At 43.3% G+C, this 25,623-nt stretch overlaps 2 protein-coding genes across 4 annotated transcripts in view; one reads left to right on the top strand and one right to left on the bottom strand.

The window, feature by feature from the left end:
* The window catches only part of fbxo9 (F-box protein 9), a 115,514-nt gene extending 114,785 nt beyond the window's left edge, over window positions 1-729 (bottom strand). Inside the window, exon 1 of the mRNA XM_078213259.1 lies at window positions 414-729. Coding sequence (XP_078069385.1) covers window positions 414-416 — 3 coding nt within the window. The 5' untranslated portion in view covers window positions 417-729. The remainder of the gene's footprint in view (window positions 1-413) is intronic.
* Window positions 730-876: 147 nt separating this feature from the next.
* mak (male germ cell-associated kinase) overlaps window positions 877-25,623 on the top strand; it is a 70,699-nt gene continuing 45,952 nt past the window's right edge. For all 3 annotated transcript variants that reach the window (XM_078213255.1, XM_078213257.1, XM_078213256.1), the window contains exons 1-4: window positions 877-1,097; window positions 13,351-13,625; window positions 15,273-15,327; window positions 18,059-18,180. In XM_078213255.1, coding sequence (XP_078069381.1) covers window positions 13,525-13,625; window positions 15,273-15,327; window positions 18,059-18,180 — 278 coding nt within the window. In that variant the 5' untranslated portion in view covers window positions 877-1,097; window positions 13,351-13,524. The remainder of the gene's footprint in view (window positions 1,098-13,350; window positions 13,626-15,272; window positions 15,328-18,058; window positions 18,181-25,623) is intronic.

The following is a 25,623-nucleotide window of genomic DNA, read 5'->3' as shown; positions in this document are numbered from 1 at the left end:
AGCCCTTTGCTTCCCATATTGCGTTGTTTTCCCCTTTCAAATTACACACTAGAGCTTAAGGGAAAGAAACAGGATTGTCAAATTAAAATAAACAATCATGAAATATTTAATGCAGCACAGGAGGTGGTCATTCGGTCTGAGGGTGTGTATGTTTAGACTTATCCCTCCTGTTTATTGGATGCTCCATCGCCTCATTTAAAAATAATAACCCCGCAGCAGAAATTGTGCAGCCCTGTTGTTTAATTTAAAAAGCCGTGTGTGCTTTTTATTTGTTGCAGCCCAGTGCTGGACAGTTGGGAGGAGGATCACCCTTGCCTACATTGACAGTCAGCAAACCAGGACACCGCAATGCCGTCTGTCAGTCAGAGCACATCAAAAGAGCAATCCGCCGCCGCCACTACGACAATGTTTACCATGCTTTAAAGTGCCTGCGGGATTCCCAGCGCGTAAACCAGGACGACGATCGATCGGAGATTATTGCAGTTCTCGGTCGGAGAAGCGAACGACACAGTCCAAGAAAATACGCGCTCTCCACACGGCCGCCATTTCGAGAGCTCGGGAGGGGAGTGAAGCCGGTGAGTCACCCTTAGCCACCGCCAGCAAGGAAAATCAAAACCGCCTTCTCGCTCCGCTACGGCGAGCCGGAGGAAGGACGGTTGGGGAAGTGGAAGGTTGGAGGAGGGGAGGAAGGGCCATTGCGCACGCATTCAATGTCCCACCACCCCCCCCGAGCGGCGGCCTGTACGGTCCAAGGTCTGCCACGCGCATGTGCGTCTCCTCTCAAAGGGCAGTTCAAACGGGCCCGCTCCCCCCCCGCCGGAAAACCATGCGCCCTGAGCATTTGTGCGTGCGCGCGCACGCATGCACGCCGCCCGAGGGGAGGCGGCCTTGGAGGGGGAGGGAGTGAATGGCGGGGGAGGAGCTCCGTCTCCCGGGAAAAGACATCTGTGCTGCCGCCATGTTGGGCCGTAGCGAGTGGCTGAGAGGAGGTCTTCTTGTGTGATGTGTTTACTCCCTCCATCGTTTGACGATATCTTTACTCACTTTTTTGAAAACAACGCAGCTTCGGTTAAGTGGCTCTGGGCTCCCGGCAAGCGGTACGGTTGTGTTTTTCTCTATCATTAACTACTGCCGAGTGGTGTGTATGTATGTGTGTTTAAAATCAATTCCTTTGTGACTCAACTCGTACTTTCGCGGCCTTTCGTAAACTTAACTTCCAGAAAGAGAATTGACTGGTAAGTCAACGCGTCGCGGACTTCTGAAAATTGTTTTGAACTTGTTGTCAAGTGTTTTCCTTTAATTTGTAGTCGGATGCTTCAATTTCTGCTGCTGCTCCTGGCTGAGTTTCTGCTAACTGTCACTCTCTGGTAGAGTGAAAGAAAATATCCCTAGAGTTGGCATGTTTTTGTTCTTTGATTTGGACTTTTTTTTCCGTGGCGTTTCTATTTTGGATGAAGGCTATTAAAACAATGGAGGGGAGCTGCGTATCTGTGAAGTCAAAAGTAGAAGGTACCAAGAAGTGCGATGTTGGTATTTGAAAACAAGTTCTCAAAGAACTTGCATTTATTTATGACTTCAGATGGTCCCCAAAGCGTTTTTGCCGTCATTCGGATATTTTCGAGGTTTGGCCCCCGTTGTAACGTAGCAAACTATGACAGTCAAGGAGGTTTCCCACGCAACAATGCAATGTTGGATTTAGATGGGCTGGGAGATGAATGTTGACACTGGGAGAAATCCCTTGCTCTTAAAGCAGAGCCAAAGGATCTATCTTTTACATCCACCTGAAGACACATGGGACGTTCACCCTTCGCAATTATTAGCCTATTCAAAGCGATATAGCTTATGCGTTCCTATCCTCTTGCCATCTTCTAGCACTGCTGGGCTCCAATAACTTTATATAAGAAATCTTATTCTCCCTTTAAAATCCCTCGGTTGTTTCATCCTGTCTTAGCTTGATTTCTTTATTTCCTAGCAACAATCCTCCTTTCTTCCTGTCTCGTCCTCTTGTTTCTACTTTTAAAACTTGCCCAAATCTTCCTCTTTAGCATGCCCTCATGTTTTGACATGTCTTTCTGCTGTTGAAGCAAGTTGTTGAGAATCAATCTTCTCTTGTGCTGCAGCAAGTAGATTGTTTCTTCCATGTATTTTAGAGTACTGAAATCCCTGGGCTTTGTGCTTGACTTTCCTTCAAGTTAAATAAATTGATACAGTTGTTTGCAGAATGGTACAGGAGACTTGAAGAAACCAGAAAACGATCATGATATGGATGTGAATAAATATTTTTTAAAATCATATTTAATGTGTTCCTGAGGGGGTACATAACATTTTGTATTACTTCCATGCTGGCTGTTTGAGCCAATGATTGTACTTCAAATAGTATACCTTGCCAATTGATCCCTATTTGGGTCACCTAATACTCTTTTCGAAAATCGACTATTTGTTAATGCAGTTGTGAAAGCTGTAGTTTGTGCTTGAATACAAGTGAGTACAGCAAATGTTCACTTGCCTACATTCCTAATGCAAGTGTAATGGAGTCTGCTTTTTAAAAAAATTGGCGTTGTATTGGGTATTTTATGTCATCGGGTCCGAATGTAAACATGAATTTCAAACAAACCAAAGGTTGCCTAGCAGCCAGTTATTTGAATGCTCACGCATGTTAGTACAGTTTATCCATTACAGAACCAGTAAGTTAAATTAGGTGTAAGCTTCTAAGTTGTTTACATTTTTATTAATCAGAAAACAAATGAATTCACTGAATAATGGCAATATGAAATGCTGAACATGTTACATTTATAATGGAGATATCCCAATGTTTCCATTATAAAGATATTTTGGACAATTGCGTATTAAGTAAATTGTTATTTGGGTTTAATTTCAAAGACAAGTCACAAAATTGTTACCATGCACACTTAGTTTACGGTGTCCATGCTGAAGAAAACATTGCTTAAGCCAACACACCTAATTGCTCATTTACATCTTTGTGTGATAGTTCATTTTGTTAGGTTTTACCCATTGTGGGCGTTAGTGACAATGCTAGTGACAACACACTAGCATTACTATTCAATTTCCTTTCTAGACTCCTGTGTGATTTGGAAAGACCTGAAGTGCACTTACTATGCTTTAGCCCAAGTGCAGTGTGCAAAGATTTCACATGGCCACCAGAATGCTTTTTTAAAAAACGCTTGTACCAGTAGTTTCCTTAATCTATTACAATTATTTGGCACAGATTTCAAAAGGTCGTGCACTTGAAGTTTTCATGAATAAACAGAATCTCCAATCCTGCTCAGCCACTTGTTTTCTAATATACTATATTTTAGTAAGTTTAAGAAATACTTTTTATGTACCTTCAAGTTTCCTTGCTGTCAATTTTGCCTCAAGTTAGAACCCTCTTTATCTACAAAGAAAGCCTTGTTAGGATATTCTGAGGTATGCAAAGATCAGTGGAAATATCCAATTGTTCAATGTTTTAATCATTTGCAAAGATTTTGGACATAAAATAGCCTTCCAAAACTTTCAGACATAGTTTAACTATCGTTTGCGTAAAGAGGAAATTGGATAATTAGAGATGGCAAATACTATGCCAATACATTTTTCAATACAGTAAAATGTTAGAAGTGAGAATCCTGAAGGTTGGCAATAGAATCAGAAATGAGCATAAAGTAGTCTGAATAATTTTCTCAAGTTATTCAGTAGGGCACACACCAGTAACGATAACTATAACTGGAGATAATCCAAACAGAATTAATATCTTGGACCTCCATCTTAGTGATGTCATAGATAAGCTTAAAGGATTCAAACTAAACAAATCCCTGGGGATATATGTCCTTTAATGTACTGAAGGTGCTTTCATAGTGTAGGAATGGAGCTGGAAGCAGATGCCAAATTCTTCTCTATCTGCGACACTCCATTGTGGAAGGGGGCCGAGATTCTGGAAACCAACAGGATCTTAAACCCCAACATCTATGGGTGTGGAAATATTCTGCCAAATCACAGAAGCTGCTTCTCTGAAATAGACACAGAATGTCAATCTCTGTTTGTTATCTGGGTCTCTACAATACACAAATGCAGGGGACAAGATTTGGATAGCACCACTGTCTCCATACTGGAATACCTGTTTTTTCCAGGCGAACTTGAAGGAATTGCACCCTTGTAGTTTGAGTGCCAGAGAAGTTGACTGGCAGTAATTAACATTTATCACATTAGAGGTGTACTTGGACTTGAAATGATTTACTTAATTTTCTGTGGAGACATTGGCCTCTAACTTCCTGGATTCCCAGCTTTGGATTTGGGAGGTACCCAACAGTTGTCCAGGAGTGCTAATTTCCCTGGAAATTGCGCAGCACTGGGCACCACCTGACAAACCAATAGATTGCTAATTTTGGATGGTTCTGCCAGTTTTACATCAATAGTTACGCTTAGAGTTCAAAGAAAAAGAAACACTTCTAACTTCGATGTAACTATTTTAAACATGCAGACTAAGCCCTACATGGGGCACTCCCCACACTCTGGACTCCTGACATCCAGCTGCAAGTCCATTTCTGAGCGTTCCTTGGAGAGAACAATTTTCCTCATTCTTGTCTTAAAAAGTTGACCTCTAGTTTTAAATAAAAGCCCTATAACTCTGGACGTGCCCAAAAGAGAAAAAATGCCTTTTCACGTCCACCTTGTGCAGACTGTTCAGGATCTTGTATACCTCAATCGTCTTCCCTTGCTCTTCTAAATTCTAATGGAAACAAGCCCAACCTATCCAACTTATCCTCATAAGATAACTGGCTCATTCCTCCTCTGAACCGCCTCCAAAGCATTTCTATCCTACCTTAAATAAGGAGTGCAAGACGGCACCCATATTCGAGAGGTGGTCTCACCAATGCCATATATAATTGAAGCATAACACCCTTACTTTTATGTTCAATTCCTCTCGTAATAAAGGGTAGCATTCCATTAGCCCTAATTACTACTTGCACTTGTTTGTGACTCGTGCACCAGAATACCTCAAGTCTGCAGTCATTCATTTGCAACCTCCCTATTTCCTTTTTACAATATACTTTCCCACCCATCTTTGCATCACTTGCAAATTTAGATATCATGCCTTCACTCCCCTCATCTACATTATTGATATAAATTGTAAAAGATTGAGGCCTCAGCACAGACCCCTGTGGGACTCCGCTTGCAATACCCTGCCAATCAGAAAAATATGCATTTACGTGTACTCTGTTTTCTGCCTGTCAGCCAGCCAATCTTCTATCCATGGCTATGTTAGCCACCACGCCATGTGCTTTTATTTTGTATCTTATCAAATGCCTTCTGAAAATCCAAGTACAGTGCCTCTGGAGTTTGCACGTTCTCCTGTGTATGCATGGGTTTCTTCTGGGTGCTATGGTTTCCTCCCACACTCTAAAGATGGTTAGGTTGATTTGCCATATAAAATTGCCCCTTCGTGTCAGGGGGACTAGCAGGGTAAATATGTGGGGTTACGGGGATAGGGCCTGACTGTGATTGTTGTTGGTGCAGACTTGATGGGCTGAATGGTCTCCTTCAGCACTGTAGGAATTCTATGATTCTCGAGGGTTTCCCTTCATCAACAGCACTTTGAAGATCAACAATAAATTGGTTAACATGATTATCCTTTCACAAGATCACGCTGACCCTTCCTTTCTAACTGCCCAACTATAATCTCCTCAATGATTCTAACACCTTCTCCATGGTAGACGTCAAGCTAATTGACCTATTATGTCTAGTTTTCTGCCTCCTTCCAGTGCAGACAGATTATATTTGTTACTTTCCAGTCTGACAGGACCATTCCACAACCTAGCAAATTTTGGAAAATTAACACCAATACATTGATTACCTTATTAACCACTTCCGATAAGACCCGAGGATGAAGTCTGTCAGTACCCGGCAGGAATTTTGTTGGTCAGTGTAATTGAATAGGAAACCAGAGACAAAGTTGATGGTTCTGCATACCTCTGAAAACAACTCCTTCATTCTGTGTTTAGTTGCGATCTGCTCTCAGCATTGCTGTAACATTTGCACATAACTATTAGCCTCACTAAGTAATTTAGGGAAATTGAATATAATGTCCCTGGCACCAGGGCACATAGACATTCAGGTCACGAGAGTATGAAAAACAGCCACAAATCTGATTCTTATGTGAAGATGAGCAAGAAAAACGTGGACACTTTAATCTTGAAAGATGCAATTTAAAGTGACTTCATTGAAGTATAAAATGGCATAGAACTGCAAATCCTGAATCTAAGAGTCATTTGTTCAAATTAGCAAAATATATAATGAGGTTAGTGTTGGAATTCTTCATTTTAAAAAAAAAAGATAAACGTGAAGTAGAACTTCAGATGAGGTTAAAAACTTTGAAGTAATTTTAGGAAGAATTGGATGTTTTGTTTGAAGGGGTTATATGCATAGGGATTGACTGGATAGCTTTCTGCATCCAAGCTGAATTTGGGTGATATTCAAATCAAAAGATGGTGTGTACATAATTTATGCCAAGTTCACTCCTGACAATTGAAAATTCCCGATGGGGAATTGTCAGCTTAGCTGTACTTTTGGAGCACCAAAAATTTACAAAATATTTTGCTAGTGTCATCTTGCCATCTTGAAGAACAGTGGGCTGTTCTTCACATGTGATAGCAAGCATAATGCATTAAAAGTTTATGAATATTACGCTCAGAACAGCTGTAGAAACTATACATTTATCCACTATCCAAAGAGTAAAATTCACGTTTAGTAATGTAATCTGATCTGTAGTTTGCACATCATTTGACAAGCAACCTCTTGTCTTAGCCTTTTAACATAGAACATAGAACAGTACAGCACAGAACAGGCCCTTCGGCCCACAATGTTGTGCCGAGCCTTATCTGAAACCAAGATCAAGCTATCCCACTCCCTATCATCCTGGTGTGCTCCATGTGCCTATCCAATAACCGCTTAAATGTTCCTAAAGTGTCTGACTCCACTATCACTGCAGGCAGTCCATTCCACACCCCAACCACTCTCTGCGTAAAGAACCTACCTCTGATATCCTTCCTATATCTCCCACCACGAACCCTATAGTTATGCCCCCTTGTAATAGCTCCATCCACCCGAGGAAATAGTCTTTGAACATTCACTCTATCTATCCCCTTCATCATTTTACAAACCTCTATTAAGTCTCCCCTCAGCCTCCTCCGCTCCAGAGAGAACAGCCCTAGCTCCCTCAACCTTTCCTCATAAGACCTACCCTCCAAACCAGGCAGCATCCTGGTAAATCTCCTCTGCACTCTTTCCAGCGCTTCCACATCCTTCTTATAGTGAGGTGACCAGAACTGCACACAATATTTCAAATGTGGTCTCACCAAGGTCCTGTACAGTTGCAGCATAACCCCACGGCTCTTAAACTCCAACCCCCTGTTAATAAAAGCTAACACGCTATAGGCCTTCTTCACAGCTCTATCCACTTGAGTGGCAACCTTTAGAGATCTGTGGATATGGACCCCAAGATCTCTCTGTTCCTCCACAGTCTTCAGAACCCTACCTTTGACCCTGTAATCCACATTTAAATTAGTCCTACCAAAATGAATCACCTCACATTTATCAGGGTTAAACTCCATTTGCCATTTTTCAGCCCAGCTTTGCATCCTATCTATGTCTCTTTGCAGCCTACAACAGCCCTCCACCTCATCCACGACTCCACCAATCTTGGTGTCATCAGCAAATTTACTGATCCACCCTTCAGCCCCCTCCTCTCAGTCATTAATAAAAATCACAAAGAGCAGAGGACCAAGCACTGATCCCTGTGGCACTCCGCTAGCAACCTGCCTCCAATCCGAAAATTTTCCATCCACCACCACCCTCTGTCTTCAATCAGACAGCCAGTTACCTATCCAATCGGCCAACTTTCCCTCTATCCCACACCTCCTCACTTTCATCATAAGCCGACCATGGGGGACCTTATCAAACGCCTTACTAAAATCCATGTATATGACATCAACTGCCCTACCTTCATCAACACACTTAGTTACCTCCTCAAAAAATTCTATCAAATTTGTGAGGCACGACTTGCCCTTCACGAATCCGTGCTGACTATCCCGGATTAATCCGCATCTTTCTAAATGGTCGTAAATCCCATCCCTAAGGACTTTTTCCATCAATTTACCAACCACCGAAGTAAGACTAACCGGTCTATAATTACCAGGGTCATTTCTATTCCCTTTCTTAAACAGAGGAACAACATTCGCCATTCTCCAGTCCTCTGGCACTATCCCCGTGGACAGCGAGGACCCAAAGATCAAAGCCAAAGGCTCTGCAATCTCATCCCTTGCCTCCCAAAGAATCCTAGGATACACTTCATCAGGCCATACATTCAAAACTGCCAGGACATCCTCCCTCCGAACATCTATTTCCTCCAGCCTATTAGCCTGTAACACCTTCTCTTCCTCAAAAACATGGCCCCTCTCCTTGGTGAACACTGAAGAAAAGTATTCATTCATCACCTCGCCTATCTCTGCTGACTTGACTCCATACATAAGTTCCCACTACTGTCCTTGACCGGCCCTAACCTCACCCTGGTCATTCTTTTATTCCTCACATAAGAGTAAAAAGCCTTGGGGTTTTCCTTGATCCGACCCGCCAAGGACTTCTCATGTCCCCTCCTAGCTCTCCTAAGCCCCTTTTTCAGCTCATTCCTTGCTAACTTGTAACCCTCAATCGAGCCATCTGAACCTTGTTTCCTCATCCCTACATAAGCTTCCCCCTTCCTTTTCACAAGACATTCCACCTCTTTCGTGAACCATGGTTCCCTCACTCGGCCATTTCCCCCCTGCCTGACAGGGACATGCCTATCAAGGACACCCAGTATTTGTTCCTTGAAAAAGTTCCACTTTTCATTAGTTCCTTTCCCTGACAGTTTCTGTTCCCAACTTATGCCCCCTAATTCTTGCCTAATTGCATCATAATTACCTCTCCCCCAATTGTAAACCTTGCCCTGCCGTACGGCCCTATCCCTCTCCATTGCAATAACAAAAGACACCGAATTGTGGTCACTATCTCCAAAGTGCTCTCCCACAACCAAATCTAACACTTGGCCCAGTTCATTTCCCAGTACTAAATCCAATGTGGCCTCACCTCTTGTCGGCCTATCCACATATTGTGTCAGGAAACCCTCCTGCACACACTGCACAAAAACTGCCCCATCCGAACTATTTGACCTACAAAGGTTCCAATCAATATTTGGAAAGTTAAAGTCCCCCATGACAACTGCCCTGTGACCCCCACACATATCCATAATCTGCTTAGCAATTTCTTCCTCCACATCTCTATTACTATTTGGGGGCCTATAGTAAACTCCTAACAACGTGACCGCTCCTTTCCTATTTCTAACCTCAGCCCATATTACCTCAGTGTGCAGATCCCCCTCGAAGTGCCTTTCCGCAGCCGTTAAACTGTCCTTGATTAATAATGCCACTCCTCCACCTCTTTTACCAGCTTCCCTACACTTAGTGAAACATCTATACCCTGGAACGTCCAACAACCATTCCTGTCCTTGTTCTACCCACGTCTCCGTAATGGCCACAACATCGTAGTCCCAAGTACCAATCCACGCCCCAAGTTCATCTACCTTGTTCCGGATGCTCCTTGCATTGAAGTAGACACACTTCAACCCACCTTCCTGTCTACCGGTACCCACCCTTGACCCTGATACCTTCCCCAATACCTCACCACCCTCACTGACTTCTGGACTACAACTCCTTTTCCCACTCCCCTGACAAATTAGTTTAAACCCCCCTGAAGAGCCGTATCAAATTTCCCTCCTAGGATATTGGTGCCCCTCTGGTTCAGGTGCACCCCGTCCTGTTTGTACAGGTCCCACCTTCCCCAGAATGTGTTCCAATTATCCACGTATCTGAAACCCTCCCTCCTACACCATCCCTGCAACCACATGTTTAATTGCACTCTCTCCCTGTTCCTCAACTCGCTATCACGTGGCACCGGCAACGTACCAGAGATGACCACATGTTTTGTCTTGGCTCTCAGCTTTCAGCCCAGCTCCAGAAATTCCTGCTTTAAATCCCTGTCCCTTCTCTTACCTATGTCGTTGGTACCAATGTGTACCACGACTTGTGACTGTTCCTCCTCCCCCTTCAGAATTCGGAAAACACAGTCTGAGATGTCACGGACCTTGGCATCCGGTAGGCAACATTCCATCCCTGAGTCTCTTTTGCTGCCACAGACCTCCTATCTATCCCTCTAACTAACGAGTCCCCAATAACTATTGCCCTCCCGCTCTGCCCCTTACCCTCCCGAGCCACAGAGACGGACACAGTGCTGGAGATCCTCTCACTGTGGCTTACCACTGGTATGTCATCCCTGTCAACCGTATCCAAAGCGGAATACTTGTTGCTAAGGGGAACGACCACAGGGGATCCCTGCACGGACTGCTTCCTCCCAGCCCCTCTCACCGTCACCCATCTGTTTTCATTCCTCGGAGTAACTGTATTCTTAAAGCTTCTGTCTATGGCCACCTCTGCGTCCCTAATGATCCTAAGTTCATCCAACTCCAGCTCCAGTTCCCTAACATGGTTTTGGAGGAGGTGCAGATGGGTGCACTTCCCACAGATGTAATCAGCAGGGACACTGTCGTCGTCCCTCACCTCAAACATCGTGCAAGAGGAACATAGCACTGCCTGCACACCCATCCCCTCTAGATACCTTGCCAGTACCAGGTAGAAACAGCAAAAATGAATTAAACTCACCCCTGCTCGCCCTGTCCCCCATTCTGGAATTGTTATTTTACTACTATTTAGGGCAGCATGGTATCATAGTGGTTAACACTGTTGCCTCATAGTGCCAGGAGCCCACGTTCAATTCGGGCCTTGGAGTTTGTTCTCCCCGTGTCTGCATGGGTTTCCTTCGGGTGCTCCGGTTTCCTCCCACAGACCAAAAATGTGCAGGTTTGGTGGATTGATCACCCTAAGTTGCTCCTTAGATGTGTAGGTTAGAGAGATTAGCCATGGTAAACGCAGGTTTACGGGCATAGGGTGGGGAAAGGGCCTAGGTAAGATACACTCAGATAGAGTTGGTGCAGACCAGATGGACAGAATAGCCTCTTCCTGCATTGTAGAAATTCTATGATTAGAATAGCTGAATGGATCTTGATGTAATGTACCAATGGTCATTCCAAGACCATTTATACATGCTTATATAGAACAACTATTTCCTATGGAAAGGGGCATTTTTCACAATTTTCTATGCAACATAATTTGTTGTTTTGGATAATGGGTACAATGATATAAGGCACGGACAGTAGTGTTCTGCGTGAATTAGACTTTGCAGAGAGTGGAACCCAGGAATCCAACAACAAGAATGAAGGTGATCCACACTTGAGCAAGGAATCGAACATTGGAATTAAAGTAGAGAATGAAATTTAATGTTCTAATCACACCTAAACCTATCTGACTAGTGATATAAATTGTTCTGTCGGGGATTTACCTAACAGATCTTGTTGGACATAAAACACTTCAGTCTATAATTTCAAAAGTAGATGTTTTCCTTTTGTTGTGTGTGAAGTAACTGCACAACTATGTTGATGATTTTGCAACTGACGTTTTCCAAAGTGTTAAATATATGTTGTACATTGCAATTAGAGTGCAACAATTTGTAGTATTAGCCTAATGTAGAATGTCAAGAAATTTAGAAGAATAATGTTGGTAGATTAATGTCTCCTGTCACGTGGACTAAGCTATCTGATTATACCTTAGAGGATTAGGTTTAGGTCATCTTGACCAAAGCTGAATGTAATCGCTTATGGGTTATACAGTAAGCAGGATATTTTGTTCTGTGTTTACACACAGTAGTAGAACAGTGGAGCTACAGTGCGATGCCATGCTTTTATAGGAATTACAAATTTATTTCAGATAGTAAATGCCTTGCAGTTGGTTAAAATTCAACTGATATTGCAAGTCTGGTGACTGAAGCTCCACAGATGATTTTTAAAAGAATGGGCAATAAAGGCAGTATGAAGCACAGGTTTTATGGCATGGCGGAACTTTCTCTTTCTGTAGTAGGATGAAGAAATGTAGTTGTACAATGTTCTTTCTCATATTATTTTTGTGTTTATACACATTGAGGTATGTCCTGTACCCCTGTTGGTTTCTTTGGGTGGTACAATGCCATCACATAAGTGATGAAAATCAGACAACAGGACAAAACTTGCACCTGTATATGCACAGTGCTTGTACCCGAATATGCAGTTTCATCAGTTACGTATGGCTAATGTTTTTCCGTGCGGTTATTGTACACTTTAGACTCAAATGGGCATTGTTGTGTGCATATGGGGGTTTTGACATACGGGTGGGGGAGGGACATCGCTATGTGCACGTGGTTTGGGGGGGTCATTGTACGCACAGTGAGGGGGGGGGTGTTGTCATGCTGCATATGGGGGTGACCGTATTACGTGCAGGGCGGGGGAAGGGCACTGTCGGCATTTGCAGTGGGCATCGTGCAGGTGGGGAGGGGGGAACGTCATTGTGTGGGTGTGGTGGGGGGGCGTGGGTATGGGGGGACACGCAGTGCGGGTGTGGAGGAGGGGTGGGGTGTACTATGCGAGTGTGGTGGGTGGGGTGTATCGTATGGAAGGGGGGTGGGGGGGAGGGGCAGGGTGGGGGGGGCGCCGTGGTCACATGATGTGGGGGGTTGGCGGTGGTGTCATTGTTGTGCATGCAGATGGGGGTGTTGCGCGTGTTGGGTTGTGTTGCCATGCGAATGGGAGGTTGTTGCCGTGCACAGAGCAGGTGGCGCGGGGGTGGGGGGGCGCCGGCACAATGAGGTGGGAAAATCGCCCCCATGGTGTGGAAGCAAATTCCAGCGGTTCTGGGTATATTTGCGCACTTATGCAAACAACATCTTGCCCATAGCCTCCCTTGTTGTAAAGAACCTGCTGTATTGCATGTTAATTGTTCCCGCCAAAATATTGAGGTTTATAAATTGATTATCCTATTACGTTAGCTGTATTTAAGAGTGGCTGAGGCCATGTCATACACTTCAAAAGTATGACAACACTTCACGTATGATGAATTAGTTAAAATTGCTGGAAGGAATAATGTTGGCCAGAGTTCTCTGCTCTCAAGTCCAGTGAATCTTAAAACCTGCTTGAATAGGCAGACAAGATCGTGATTTAATATTGTGTTCAAAGGATAGTGCTCCTGGCAAGACAACATTACTTTCAGTACAGAAGTTAACAGAAAAATTGTTAAAAAGTACCTTAAGGTTAAATGTTCTCCTACATAGAAGCTTTGCAATAGCCACTGGAATGTTTTTGTTTAAATCTCATCTCTAACCTTTTTAAAAATCCATCTGCAGGTAACATCATTTCCAAAATATGCCTGTCGTAACTGGTATAGACCTAGATGCGAATGGCTACATCATATGTTGCTGCACCAACAGAAGGTTCTGTCTAAGAAATTTCTTGCCACTGAGCGAGGAAACTTTGGCACATTTCAAACTCTGCTGCAAGTGTAGAGTCTCTGCATTGGCATGAATCGTTACACCACTATGAAACAACTTGGGGATGGAACATATGGCTCCGTTCTTATGGGAAGAAGTATAGATTCAGGAGAGCTAGTTGCCATTAAAAAGTAAGTAATTTTTTAATAAAATAAGTATTTATGCCATTAACTCACCTAGTTTTCAAGGGCATGTCTCTCTTTGACTATTGATTTTCATAGAAATCATAGAAACCCTACAGTGCAGAAGGAGGCCATTCGGCCCATCGAGTCTGCACCGACCACAATCCCACCCAGGCCCTACCCCCACATATTTACCCGCTAATCCCTCTAACCTACGCATCTCAGGACTCTAAGGGGCAATTTTTTTTTTTTAACCTGGCCAATCAACCAAACCCGCACATCTTTGGACTGTGGGAGGAAACCGGAGCACCCGGAGGAAACCCACGCAGACACGAGGAGAATGTGCAAACTCCACACAGACAGTGACCTGAGCCGGGAATCGAACCCGGGACCCTGGAGCTGTGAAGCAGCAGTGCTAACCACTGTGCTACCGTGCCGCCCAAATTTGCATTGCAAATCATACTTCCATGTACACTGGTTTCCATGTACATTGGCTCATGCTTGTGAGATTTCCTCCTTGAAGGTTAGACCCTGAGTCTATTTACTATATAATTGCAGTGTTACAGCAAAACTCTTTTGCATTGAAGTTGTAATCATGGTTCAATTACATTAACCATTCTTCAGCAAGCCAGTAAGGGGCACACAATTGTGTGGTGCAGACTTGAGCACAGCCCCTTTTCTGTACAACCAAGATTATTTAAATAGGAACTTCTGATCAGTGCATATACCAATATACCACCCTCTAACATTATTTTGAAATTGCCTTTTAATACAACAAAATGACAGGCCAAAATTGGGCTTCTTCCAACTATTCTTGTCCTAAATATGTAACCACCCACCCATGACACCAAAATACTACAGGTTTTCAGTCATAGATCATAGAATCCCTACCATTCAGCCCATTGAGTCTGCACTGACCACAATCCCACAGGCCCTATCCCTGTAACCCCACATATTTACCCTCTAACCTACGCATGCCGGGATACTTGGGTGCAATTTAGCATGGCAATTCAACCTAACCCGCACATCTTTGGACTGTGGGAGGAAACCGGAGCACCTGGAGGAAACCCACGCAGACATGGGGGGAAATGTGCAAACTCCACACAGGCAATGACCCAAGCCAGGAATCTAACCCAGATCTCTGGAGCTGTGAGGCAGCAGTGCGAACCATTGTGCCACCATTCCACGTCAAGCACAGTGAGAACATGCTGTTACAGTTCCTTCAGTCTCTGCCCTGATAAGAGTGTGATCGTTGCCCTACCTCTAATTGGTTTGAAATAAAAATTGGCAGTCAATTAATTGTAACCAAATTGATCAGAACCTAATGAAAATAACTGAGAGGCTATACTTACCCAGTAGCAGTTTCCCCAAGAATATGCAGCTAATGGGAGAACGCAGGATGTTCAGACCTTCAAGCAACCAGTTTTTGGCGTTTACTTTTTTTTTCTTTAAGAAAAGTGGTGAAATACTCTCGCATTATAAATAAGCTTGCATTATATGTTCTCAAGTCTAATAGCTGACATGTACCAGGTCTCTTTTTAGTGATGTGAATATCGACAATATTTTCTATTATAGTAAACAAACATATTCTCCTTTAAAAGAAACAAATGTATAACATGGTTGTCCCATGTTCAATTTCCTTTTTTTGTGTCATAGAATGAAGAGGAAGTTCTATTCTTGGGATGAATGCATGAATCTCAGAGAAGTCAAGGTATTCTAATTGCATTACTGATGCTCGTCTTTATTTTGTTTCTGTTGTGTTCAAATACTTTCTCCTTTTTGGTCACTTCTTCAGTTGGTTATCAGGGAACCCCCTAGCCTTACTTAAAAGTGCTTTATTAATACCACTGCTAATGTTAAGGATCTGTTTAAGATAAAGGGGGGGGGGGGGGGGGGGGGCTAGATCAGGGAATTTCAGTGGTGCAGTCATATTAACTAAAGTGCCATGGCCATTAGTAGAGTAGGCAGAAAATTGAAAAGTACCTTTTTGAGTACAAGAAGCAAACAGTATATTCAGTTAATCTGAACACATCATAGAATTGAGGGGCAAGACAAAGGAAGACAATTAGAAGAATCATAGAAATCCCATAGTGCAGAAGGAGGTCATTCAGCCCATCGAGCCTGCACCGACAACAATCCCACCCAGGTCCTATCTCTGTAATTTCATGTATTTACTCTGTTAATCCCCCTGACACTAGGGTCAATTTAGCATGGCCAAGCCACTTAACCCACACATCTTTGGACTGTGGGAGGAAACTGGAGCACCCGGGGGAAACCCATGCAGACATGGGGAGAATGTGCAAGCTCAACACCGACAGTGATCCGAGACTGGAATTGAACCCAGGTCCTTGACGCTGTGAGGCAGCAGTGCTAATCACTGTGTCACCGTGCTGCCTAAGTTCAGGAGCAATGCACAATCTTTTAGTCAGCTTTTGATTAGGATTATTGAATGTGGAAAGATTTGTAAGGCTTAAAAAATATTGAGATCTGGACTTTCTGACTATTTAAACTTTTGAGATCCCAAATCAAGCCCTCTGGATTCTGTGAAAGGTAGTATTGAGGAGGTGGAGAGGCTGTATAAGGACTTGGACAGATTAGGAGAGTGGGCAAAGAAGTGGCAGATGTGGGGAAGTGTGAGGTTAAGCACTTTGGTAAGAAGAATAGAGGCGTAGACTATTTCTAAATGGTGAGAGAATTCAGAAATCGGAAGTGCAAAGGGACTTGGGAGTCCTAGTTCAGGATTCTTTTCGGGTTAAATTGTAGGGTGAGTTGGTAGTTAGGATGGCCGATGCATGTTAACATTCATTTCGAGAGGGCTAGAGTATAAAAGCAGGGATGAAGCTCTATAAGGCTCTGGCCAGACCACATTTGGAATATTCTGAGCAATTTAGGACCCCGTATCTAAAGAAGGATATCTGGCCTTGGAGAGGGTCCAGAGGAGGTTCATGAGAATGATCTCGGGAATGAAAAGCTTGACGTATGAGGAGTGTTTGAGGACTGAGTCTGTACTCAATAGAATTTAGAAGGATTAGGGGGTTCTCATTGAAACTTGCATAATACTGAAAGACCTGGACAGAGTGGATGTGGGGAAGATGTTTCCGTTAGTAACAGAGACTAGGATCCAAGCTGACAGCCTCAGAGTAAAGGGATGGCCCTTTAGAACCAAGTTGATGAGGAATTTCTTCAATCACGGTGGTGAATCTATGGAATTCTTTGCCACAGAAGGCTGTGGAGGAGGCCAGATCATTGAGTGTATTTAAACAAAGATAGATTCTTGATTGGTAAGGGGATCAAAGGTTACAGTGAAAAGGCAGGAGAATGGGGTTGAGAACAACTTATTAGCTATGATTGAATGGTGGATCAAACTTGATGGCCGAATGACTTAATTCTGCTTTCGTATCTTATGGTCTTATCTTATGGCTATTTAATCATCAAAAGTTGCAACTCGATCATTGGTACTACAATACTAACACTGAGTCAGGGAGTCTGCAAGGTATGAAACCTGGTAGTTGAACGATGACGATAGGTGCAGTTGGGCAGAAGAGCCATAGATAAGCTTTGCTGCTTAGCCTGTTTTTAAGCTACTGCGGATAGTTGGGAACCTGTCTCGGGGGCAGGGAATTCATATGGTGTTCGTGGAAGTGGAAATGACTAGGGTTGGGAAGCATTTTCCGATCGGGGCCATTGTGATCTCCTGGACTCGTTTCGATCGCCTCAGGGGGTCGGAGAGGAATTTCCCAGATTTTTTTTTCCCCATATTGGCCCTGGGGTTTTTCACTCTGGGTTTTCGCCTCTCCCTGGAGATCACATGGTCTGGAATGGGGGGGTGGGGGTAAGTTAATAGGTTGTAATGAACAAAGCATCGTAGCTGTGAGGGACAGCTCGGTGGATAGGATATTGGTATGTAGATAGGCTGGAAAATTGGGCGGGGATCCTGGATTCAGGATTCAATCCTGGACCGGGGAGCGGCGCGGGCTTGGAGGGCCGAAGGGCCTGTTCCTGTGCTGTATTGTTCTTTGTTCTTTGTTCTCATAGCCCATTAGCAGGAGTGATCCCAAAGGCCTCACCAGGAAGCCTTTCTAGTTCTGATCGTGGCCCTGAGAGATACTGCTTCTCCTCTTGATTGTGGTTCAATTGTTGCTAACTTTTCCTCGCCCTCCCAACTGCTCTGAGACTTTTCTCCTTTCCTCATTGATTGAGAGGGCTATCCCCTTGGCCTACTGTCTCCTGCATTCAATCTGGCCAGTTTGTTGTGTATCTGTTTTCACAAGATAATGTAAATGAGGCTCTGGCATTAAGACGAGCAGTGCCTCAATGTCTTCAGCCTTGCTTGAATCTTAACTGCTCACCTCCCTCTTTGCTTCTTCAATTGTTATCTTAGATTGTCATTCTGTCCTGAATAGAATTTAAACATTAATTTTGCTTAAATCTTCTTATTCTAGTCACTGAAGAAATTGAACCATGCAAACGTAATCAAGCTGAAAGAAGTTGTAAGGGAAAATGATCATCTTTATTTTGTGTTTGAATATATGAAGGAAAATCTCTACCAGCTGATGAAAGACAGGTAATACAAGTTTAATAATGTTGCTTTATTATTAAATTTGTTCATAATGTGCGTTAAATAAAATTGTAAAAACTGCAAATGGGGAGGGATACATTGTCAAAAATGCTGAATAGCTGAAACTTCACATGAGGAAGGAATGTTACTATTTCCTGTAAAAGAAGTTTACTGAAAAAGCAAACTAAACTTTCCCTGGGTAAAAAATGCAACATTTATATAATGTATGCACCAGTAGTAACTGCTAGTTTCAGCTGAATTAAATACCAGTGTTATTAGCACAGAGCTTACTAGCACAAGATTCTTTGCCAAAAGTGTTGAAGACGTACAAAACCGAGTGGGTTACCATACCTTGTGACATGGGTTTCAAAGCCACTTCATATTAATGAGTGGCACTTGTGGTTTTCCTGCATTAACATAACTATGAATGTTATTGAACAAAAGATTGATGCTGAGTCATATGAGATATTAGGACAGGTAATCAAAAGCTTGGTTGAAAGAAGTGATTTTTAAGGTGCTTAAAGAGAGAAGAGAGTATATTCCCCTGAGACCAATAGAGACAAGAGAAGTTAATTTTTTTTAAAGCCGAGTTAGATTCTTGATTGACATGAAAGTGAAAGATTATATGGTGTAGACAGGAAAAGTGGAGCTGAGGCTACATGACCAGCTACAATCTTATCAAATGGCAGAGCAGGTTCAAGGGGCTGAATGGTCTACTGCTCATATGTTTGAGAAGTTTATGGAGGAAATTGAAGAGCTTGAGAGCTAGACATGTGAAAACAGAGCTGCCACTGTTGGGTTAATGGAAATTGGGATGCTGAATAAGGCAGACATGTCAGTTAATATTGGATGAGGTTACAAAGTTGGGAAGGGGCAAGGCCCTGGAAAGATTTGAAAATAAGAATGAAAATTTTAACATTGAGACATTGCTGGACCAATAATCAGTGTAGTTTAGCAAACGATTAACAAATCAGTGCTGGGTCCTCTACTATTTGTGATTTTTATCAATGACTTGGAGGAGGGGGCTGAAGGGTGGGTCAGTAAATTTGCTGATGACACCACGATTGGTGGAGTACTGGATGAGGTGGAGGGCTGTTGTAGGCTGCAAAGAGACATTGATAGGATGCAGAGCTGGGCTGAAAAATGGCAGATGGAGTTTAACCCTGATAAGTGCGAGGTGATTCATTTTGGTAGGACAAATTTGAATGCGGATTACAGGGTCAACGGTAGGTTTCTGAGGAATGTGGAGGAACAGAGATCTAGGGGTTCATATCCACAGATCTCTGAAGGTTGCCACTCAAGTGGATAGAGCCGTGAAGAAGGCCTATAGTGTGTTAGCGTTTATTAACAGGGGGTTTGAGTTTAAGAGCTGTGGGGTTATGCTGCAACTGTACAGGACCTTGGTGAGACCACATTTGGAATATTGTGTGCAGTTCTGGTTACCTCACTAAGAAGGATGTGGAAGCATTGGAGAGAGTGCAAAGGAGATTTACCAGAATGCTACCTGGTTTGGAGGGTAGGTCTTATGAGGAAAGGTTGAGGGAGCTTAGGGCTTTTCTCTTTAGAGCGGAGGAGGTTGAGAGGCGACTTAATAGAGGTTTATAAGATGATGAAGGGGATAGATGGAGTGGACGTTCAGAGACTGTTTCCTCGGGTGGATGTAGTTGTTACTAGGGGGCATAACTATAAGGTTCATGGTGGGAGATATAGGAGGGATGTCCGAGGTAGGTTCTTTATTCGGAGAGTGGTTGGGGTGTGGAATGGACTGCCTGCTGTGATAGTGGAGTCGGGCACTTTAGGAACTTTCAAGCGGTTATTGGATAGGCACATGGAGCACACCAGAATGATAGGGAGTGGGATAGCTTGATCTTGGTTTTGGACAAAGCTCGCCACAACATTGAGGGCTGAAGGGCCTATACTGTGCTGTACTGTTCTAGGTTCTAATTTAAGGGTAATGGATGAACTGGATTGTACAATTTAGTTATGGGCAGCAGAGTTTTGGATGAACTTGAAGTTTATGTAGGGTGGAAGGCTGACCAAGAGATAATTAGATGAGTTTGAAATTTAAAAACAAAACATGGATGAGTGAGTCTGCAGCTGCTGGGTGGAGATGGGAAGTATTGTCAAGGTGGAAGTTAGTGGTCTTGATTGAGAGGATATGGAGTGGGAAGCTTGGCTTTTAGTCAAATAGGGCAGTGATTGTGAACATTCTGGTTCAGCAATGAGACAGTAATTAAGGAAGTGTCATGGAGTCAATGATGAAGGAATTACATTTGCAGCAGTGACTAAAGGAAACTTCTCATCCAATATTTCATGTCAGATAACCAGTTGACAATCGGAGGTGGTGGAGGAGTTGGAGAGAATTGGTGGTGAGGTAGAGTTGTGTGCTGTCAGCCCAAAATATAGAATTTGATTTTGCGCTTTCAGTTGATTTGCTGATTGGAAGTCTGAGATGAGAAACCAAAGGGGTCCAAGGGTAAACCGGTGGGAGACTCCAGAGTTAGTTGTATGCTAATGGCTAAATAAATCATGATGTGGAGATGCCGGCGTTGGACTGGGGTAAGCACAGTAAGAAGTCTCACAACACCAGGTTAAAGTCCAACAGGTTTATTTGGTAGCAAATACCATAAGCTTTCGGAGCGCTGCCCCTTCGTCAGATGGAGTGCTCCCCCACAGGAAGAGAACAGTCTTGCCTGGTGATTGTCGAGCGGTGTTCATTCATCCGTTGTCGTAGCGTCTGCATGCAAGACTGTTCTCTTCCTGTGGGGGAGCACTTCAGCAGTCATGGGCATTCAGCCTTGGATCTTCAGGTAAGCGTTCTCCAAGGTGGCTTTCACGACACATGACAGCGCAGAGTCGCTGAGCAGAAACTGATAGCCAAGTTCCGCACACATGAGGACGGCCTAAACCGGGATGTTGGATTTATGTCACATTATCAGTAACCCCCACAGCTTGCCTCCTGATCTTGCAGAATCTTACTAGCTGTTCTGTCTGGAGACAATACACATCTCTTTAACCTGTGTTTAATGTTCCCTCCACCCACATTATCTGTACCTTTAAGACCTGGCTGGCTGTAGAGATTTGCATTCTAATTAGTATTCTGTAACTTGATGTTGTGTCTCTGTGCACTGTTGAAGAACAGATTTTCACTCCATCTGACGAAGGGGCAGCGCTCCGAAAGCTTATGGTATTTGCTACCAAATAAACCTGTTGGACTTTAACCTGGTGTTGTGAGACTTCTTACTAAATAAATCATTGCAGCAGATCAAATAAAAAGACTTATTAACCATTTTCATGTGAATGAGTTTGAGTAGTCTCAACCCCACTCCAAGTGAACAACAGATCATGAACACTTCAGTTCATCCAGTAAGTAACTGATTCAAAGTTTCTAACTTAGATTCCCAAGTCTGTGCTGAGTTAATTGATTTAAGTCAGAGTGAGACAAAGGGCTCTCACCCCACTTTGACAAAAATAGCCTGGGTTTCTGCTCTTGATTGCAAACCAGGAACCCATGTTGGGACTATGTTAATAAGGATCAGTATTCCATTTCTCAGCAGTGATTCTTTGTCTTGATGGGAACAAAAATTGTTTCTGAATTGAATCATAGAATCCTACAGTGCAGAAGGTGGCCATTTGGTCCATCGAGTCTGCACCAACCACAACTCCACCCAAGCTTTAATCCCCTAGCTCCACACATTTACCCTGCTAGCACCCTTGACACTAAGGGACAAGTTACCATGTCCAATCAACCTAACCTGTCCATCTTTGGACTGTGGGAGGAAACCGGCACACCCGGAGGAAACTCGTGCAGACATGAAGAGAATGTTCAAACTCCACACAGTCACCCGAAGCTGGAATTAAACTTGGATCCCTGGTGCTGTGAGGCAGCAGTGCTAACCACTGCTGCCGTGGATGTATGTTTTTGTAAATGTTTACTGTTAAGCCATCCCTAAACTCAGTTCATATCGGCGTGCTAGAATAATACTTGTACATCTAATAATATGCCAGTTACCCTTGTGCTTGTTCTCGCACATGAGCTATTCATAGTGTAGATATGTCTGAATACATTTTACGTACACAAGACAAGAAATATAATTTTAATGTCTTCATATTTATTCCAATCACATCCTCCTTGCAGTATGGCAACCAGAACTCTAGCTGACCTTTCAGCTGTTCTATTGCCTTGAATTTTGAGTCCTACAATTTCTGACCAGTTATGTAATATTTCTGCCATAGCAAGCATTGTTTATTGTGCCATTAGGAAAACAATGCAGCCATTAATATTACACAGTAGTGTTTTTGTATTTTAGTTTTTTTAAACTGAAAAAAGTCACTTTCTGGTTCGACTATCATTTGCTATCTTGGGTCTGGAGAAGTTGGCAGAATATAGTTTATAATTTATACGCTGTTTTAAAAAGTATTGTGAATACTGGATCCCCTTTTATATCCACACAGGTTGTGATCTACTAAAAGATTCAATCAAAGTTGAACTAATTTACTCTATAACAAATCCGCCAAACACATTGTAGTTGGTAACTTAAATTTTGGAAAGGTCAGATTTATAGAGCTCCTTTGGTTTAGTTGTTTGAAAAAAAATGAAGCAATTTTCTTAGATGCACAGGCACTATAGGCATATTTTCGAATCATAGTTTTATGCACAGAAAGAGGCTCTTCGTACCATTGAAGAGGAATACAAATCCCTTCTTAGCCCAGTAGCATTTAGTGTCCTGATTATTGGTTTGTGTATACCGCCAATTGCTCGGTTTACTTGACTCCCCGTTTGACCCACCACTTGGTAAGTATCAAATGGGAATGTCCATTCGGCTGAGCTGACATGAGTCCCATTACACTGTCCACAAATGAGCTGCCTCCCTGCAGTTACATTCGGGCATTTCTGCTCATCACAGGTGCAAGGAAACTGACCCCTATTTATCCGACAGTGCTGACGGACACACTGCGTCTGTACACAGGAATCATACTTGGGGACCAAGGCATATGCACATCCCCATCCCTGTCCCAAAAAACAAAGCGGATAGCTTGCATTATCCGAGCACGCTCCTCCTCCCACCTGTTGGAGCCCCCTGCGCAAAGGATCTGTGGGATTTACAAGTTCCACACATCCTCCCTGCATACCTTTTATATTTGCCTATTGGTCCCTTACAGGGTGTGTCTGATGTATCTACTGTATATAAGTCATGGGGGGTCCACCCACGGGTGGCCACAAATAGGGCTTCTACCGATTGGGCTAACGGGTAACATACAGTTCGATTCCCGTGTAAATGTATATGAGCCTTGTAAAATAGGTTATCCTCTAGCCCAGTCACGTTTACAGTCATGACAACGCAAAGTAATACAGTTACATACGCGATCTCATACATGTCCACAACAAGCAAATATCAATCTTATTAATTTAAGTTATACAATTTTCCAAAAGTTATACTGTCAACCCGAACGCGTCAGTTACTCTTGCTTGCAGTCTTCACCTGTTTTGGGGAAAGCAATCTGGTCACTTTAATTCATTCCTTTGTGTAATTTCAGCTGAGTTCAATATTTCCATACACCTTTCCCTCTTGTGTCGAGACAGGCACAGGTGTCTCCACTAATTTGTCAAAGGCAGATCATGTCTTACGAACCTGATTGAATATTTTGAGGATGTGACTAAACTCATTGATGAAGGAAGAGCAGTAGGTGTAGTATATATGGACTTCAGCAAGGCATTTAATAAGGTGCCCCATGCAAGGCTTATTGAGAAAGTGAGGGGGCATGGGATCCAAGGGGACATTGCTTTGTGGATCCAGAACTGGCTTGCCCACAGAAGGCAAAGAGTGGTTATAGATGGGTCATATTCTGCATGGAGGTCGGTCACCAGTGGAGTGCCCCAGGGATCTGTTCTGGGACCTTTACTCTTTGTGATTTTTATAAATGACCTGGATGAGGAAGTGGAGGGATGGGTTGGTAAGTTTGCTGATGACACAAAGGTTGGAGGTGTTGTGGATAGTGTGAAGGGATGTCAGAAGTTGCAGCGAGACATTGATTGGATGCAAGACTGGGCGGAGAAGTGGCAGATGGAGTTCAACCCAGATAAGTGTGAGGTAGTTCATTTTGGCAGGTCAAATAGGATGGTGGAATATAATAATGGTAGGACTCTTGGCAGAGTGGAAGATCAGAAGGATCTTGGGGTCCGAGTTCATAGGACGCTCAAAGCAGCTGTGCAGGTTGAGGCTGTGGTTAAGAAGGCGTATGGAGTACAGGCCTTCATCAATCGAGGAATTGAGTTTCGGAGTCGTGAGATAATGTTGCAGCTTTATAAGACCCTGGTCAGACCACACTTGGAGTACTGTGCTCAGTTCTGGTCGCCTCATTACAGGAAGGATGTGGAAGCCATAGAAAGGGCGCAGAGGAGATTTACAAGGATGTTGCCTGGTTTGGGGAGCATGCCTTATGAGGATAGGTTGAGTGAGCTCGGCCTTTTCTCCTTGGAGAGACAAAGGATGAGGGGTGACCTGATAGAGGTGTATAAGATGTTGAGAGGTATTGATCGAGTGGACAGTCAGAGGCTTTTTCCCAGGGCTGAAATGGTTGCCACAAGAGGACAAGGGTTTAAGGTGCTGGGGAGTAGGTACAGAGGAGATGTTTTTCATTCAGACGGGATGGGCTGCCAGCAACGGTGGTGGAGGCGGATTCGATAGGGTCTTTTAAGAGACTTTTAGATAAGTACATGGAACTTGGTAAGGTAGAGGGTTATAGGTAAGCCTAGTAATCACTAAGGTATGTTCGGCACAACTTTGTGGGCTGAAGGGCCTGTATTGTGCTGTAGTTTTTCTATGTTTCTATAACTTCATATGGCCCATTCCATTTTGGTGCAAACCCTGGTTTTTCGGGTAATGTTTTGACTAGGACATGACTTCCTGCTGTTGGGACGTCAGGGAGCATTTCGAACGCTCTGTGTGTCTCTTTCTTCCTGATTATCTTTTACCAATTTGCGCATCCCTTTTAGTTGGGCGCTTAGTTCCAAAACATATCTTCTGATTTTATCTTTTAGTGGACCTACATCGGTCCCACCTATTATGATGCTTTCTGCCCTTCCTGTCATTAGTTCATAAGGGGTTAATCTGGTTGTCCGGTTTGTGGTGGCTCTGATTAGACCAGAATATGAAGCCTCTTCTCTCTGCCCATTCCTCCTCTATCAAAGTACAAAGCCAGGACAGTAAAACTTGAAAAGTTACAGATTCAGACATAAGAAATGGCAAGTCGCATTAACCTTTAGAATACTGAACACTGAAGTAAAACTTAATTATAAAATCTTGCTCTTCGCATAATAATTTAAAGAAATATTCTCTAGCTCTGTACAATTCTTGATTTAAACCCCCAGTATTTAAATTTGAAGTGGATCACTTTTACCAGCGTCAGGGAGAGGGACAGTACATATTTAGTACATAGAAAGCTTAG

Source organism: Mustelus asterias, chromosome 5 (genome assembly GCF_964213995.1).
Source record: "Mustelus asterias chromosome 5, sMusAst1.hap1.1, whole genome shotgun sequence".
NCBI classification, from domain to species: domain Eukaryota; kingdom Metazoa; phylum Chordata; class Chondrichthyes; order Carcharhiniformes; family Triakidae; genus Mustelus; species Mustelus asterias.
Note: the sequence above shows the minus strand (reverse complement) of the source record. Positions and strands in the feature narration are given on the sequence as shown.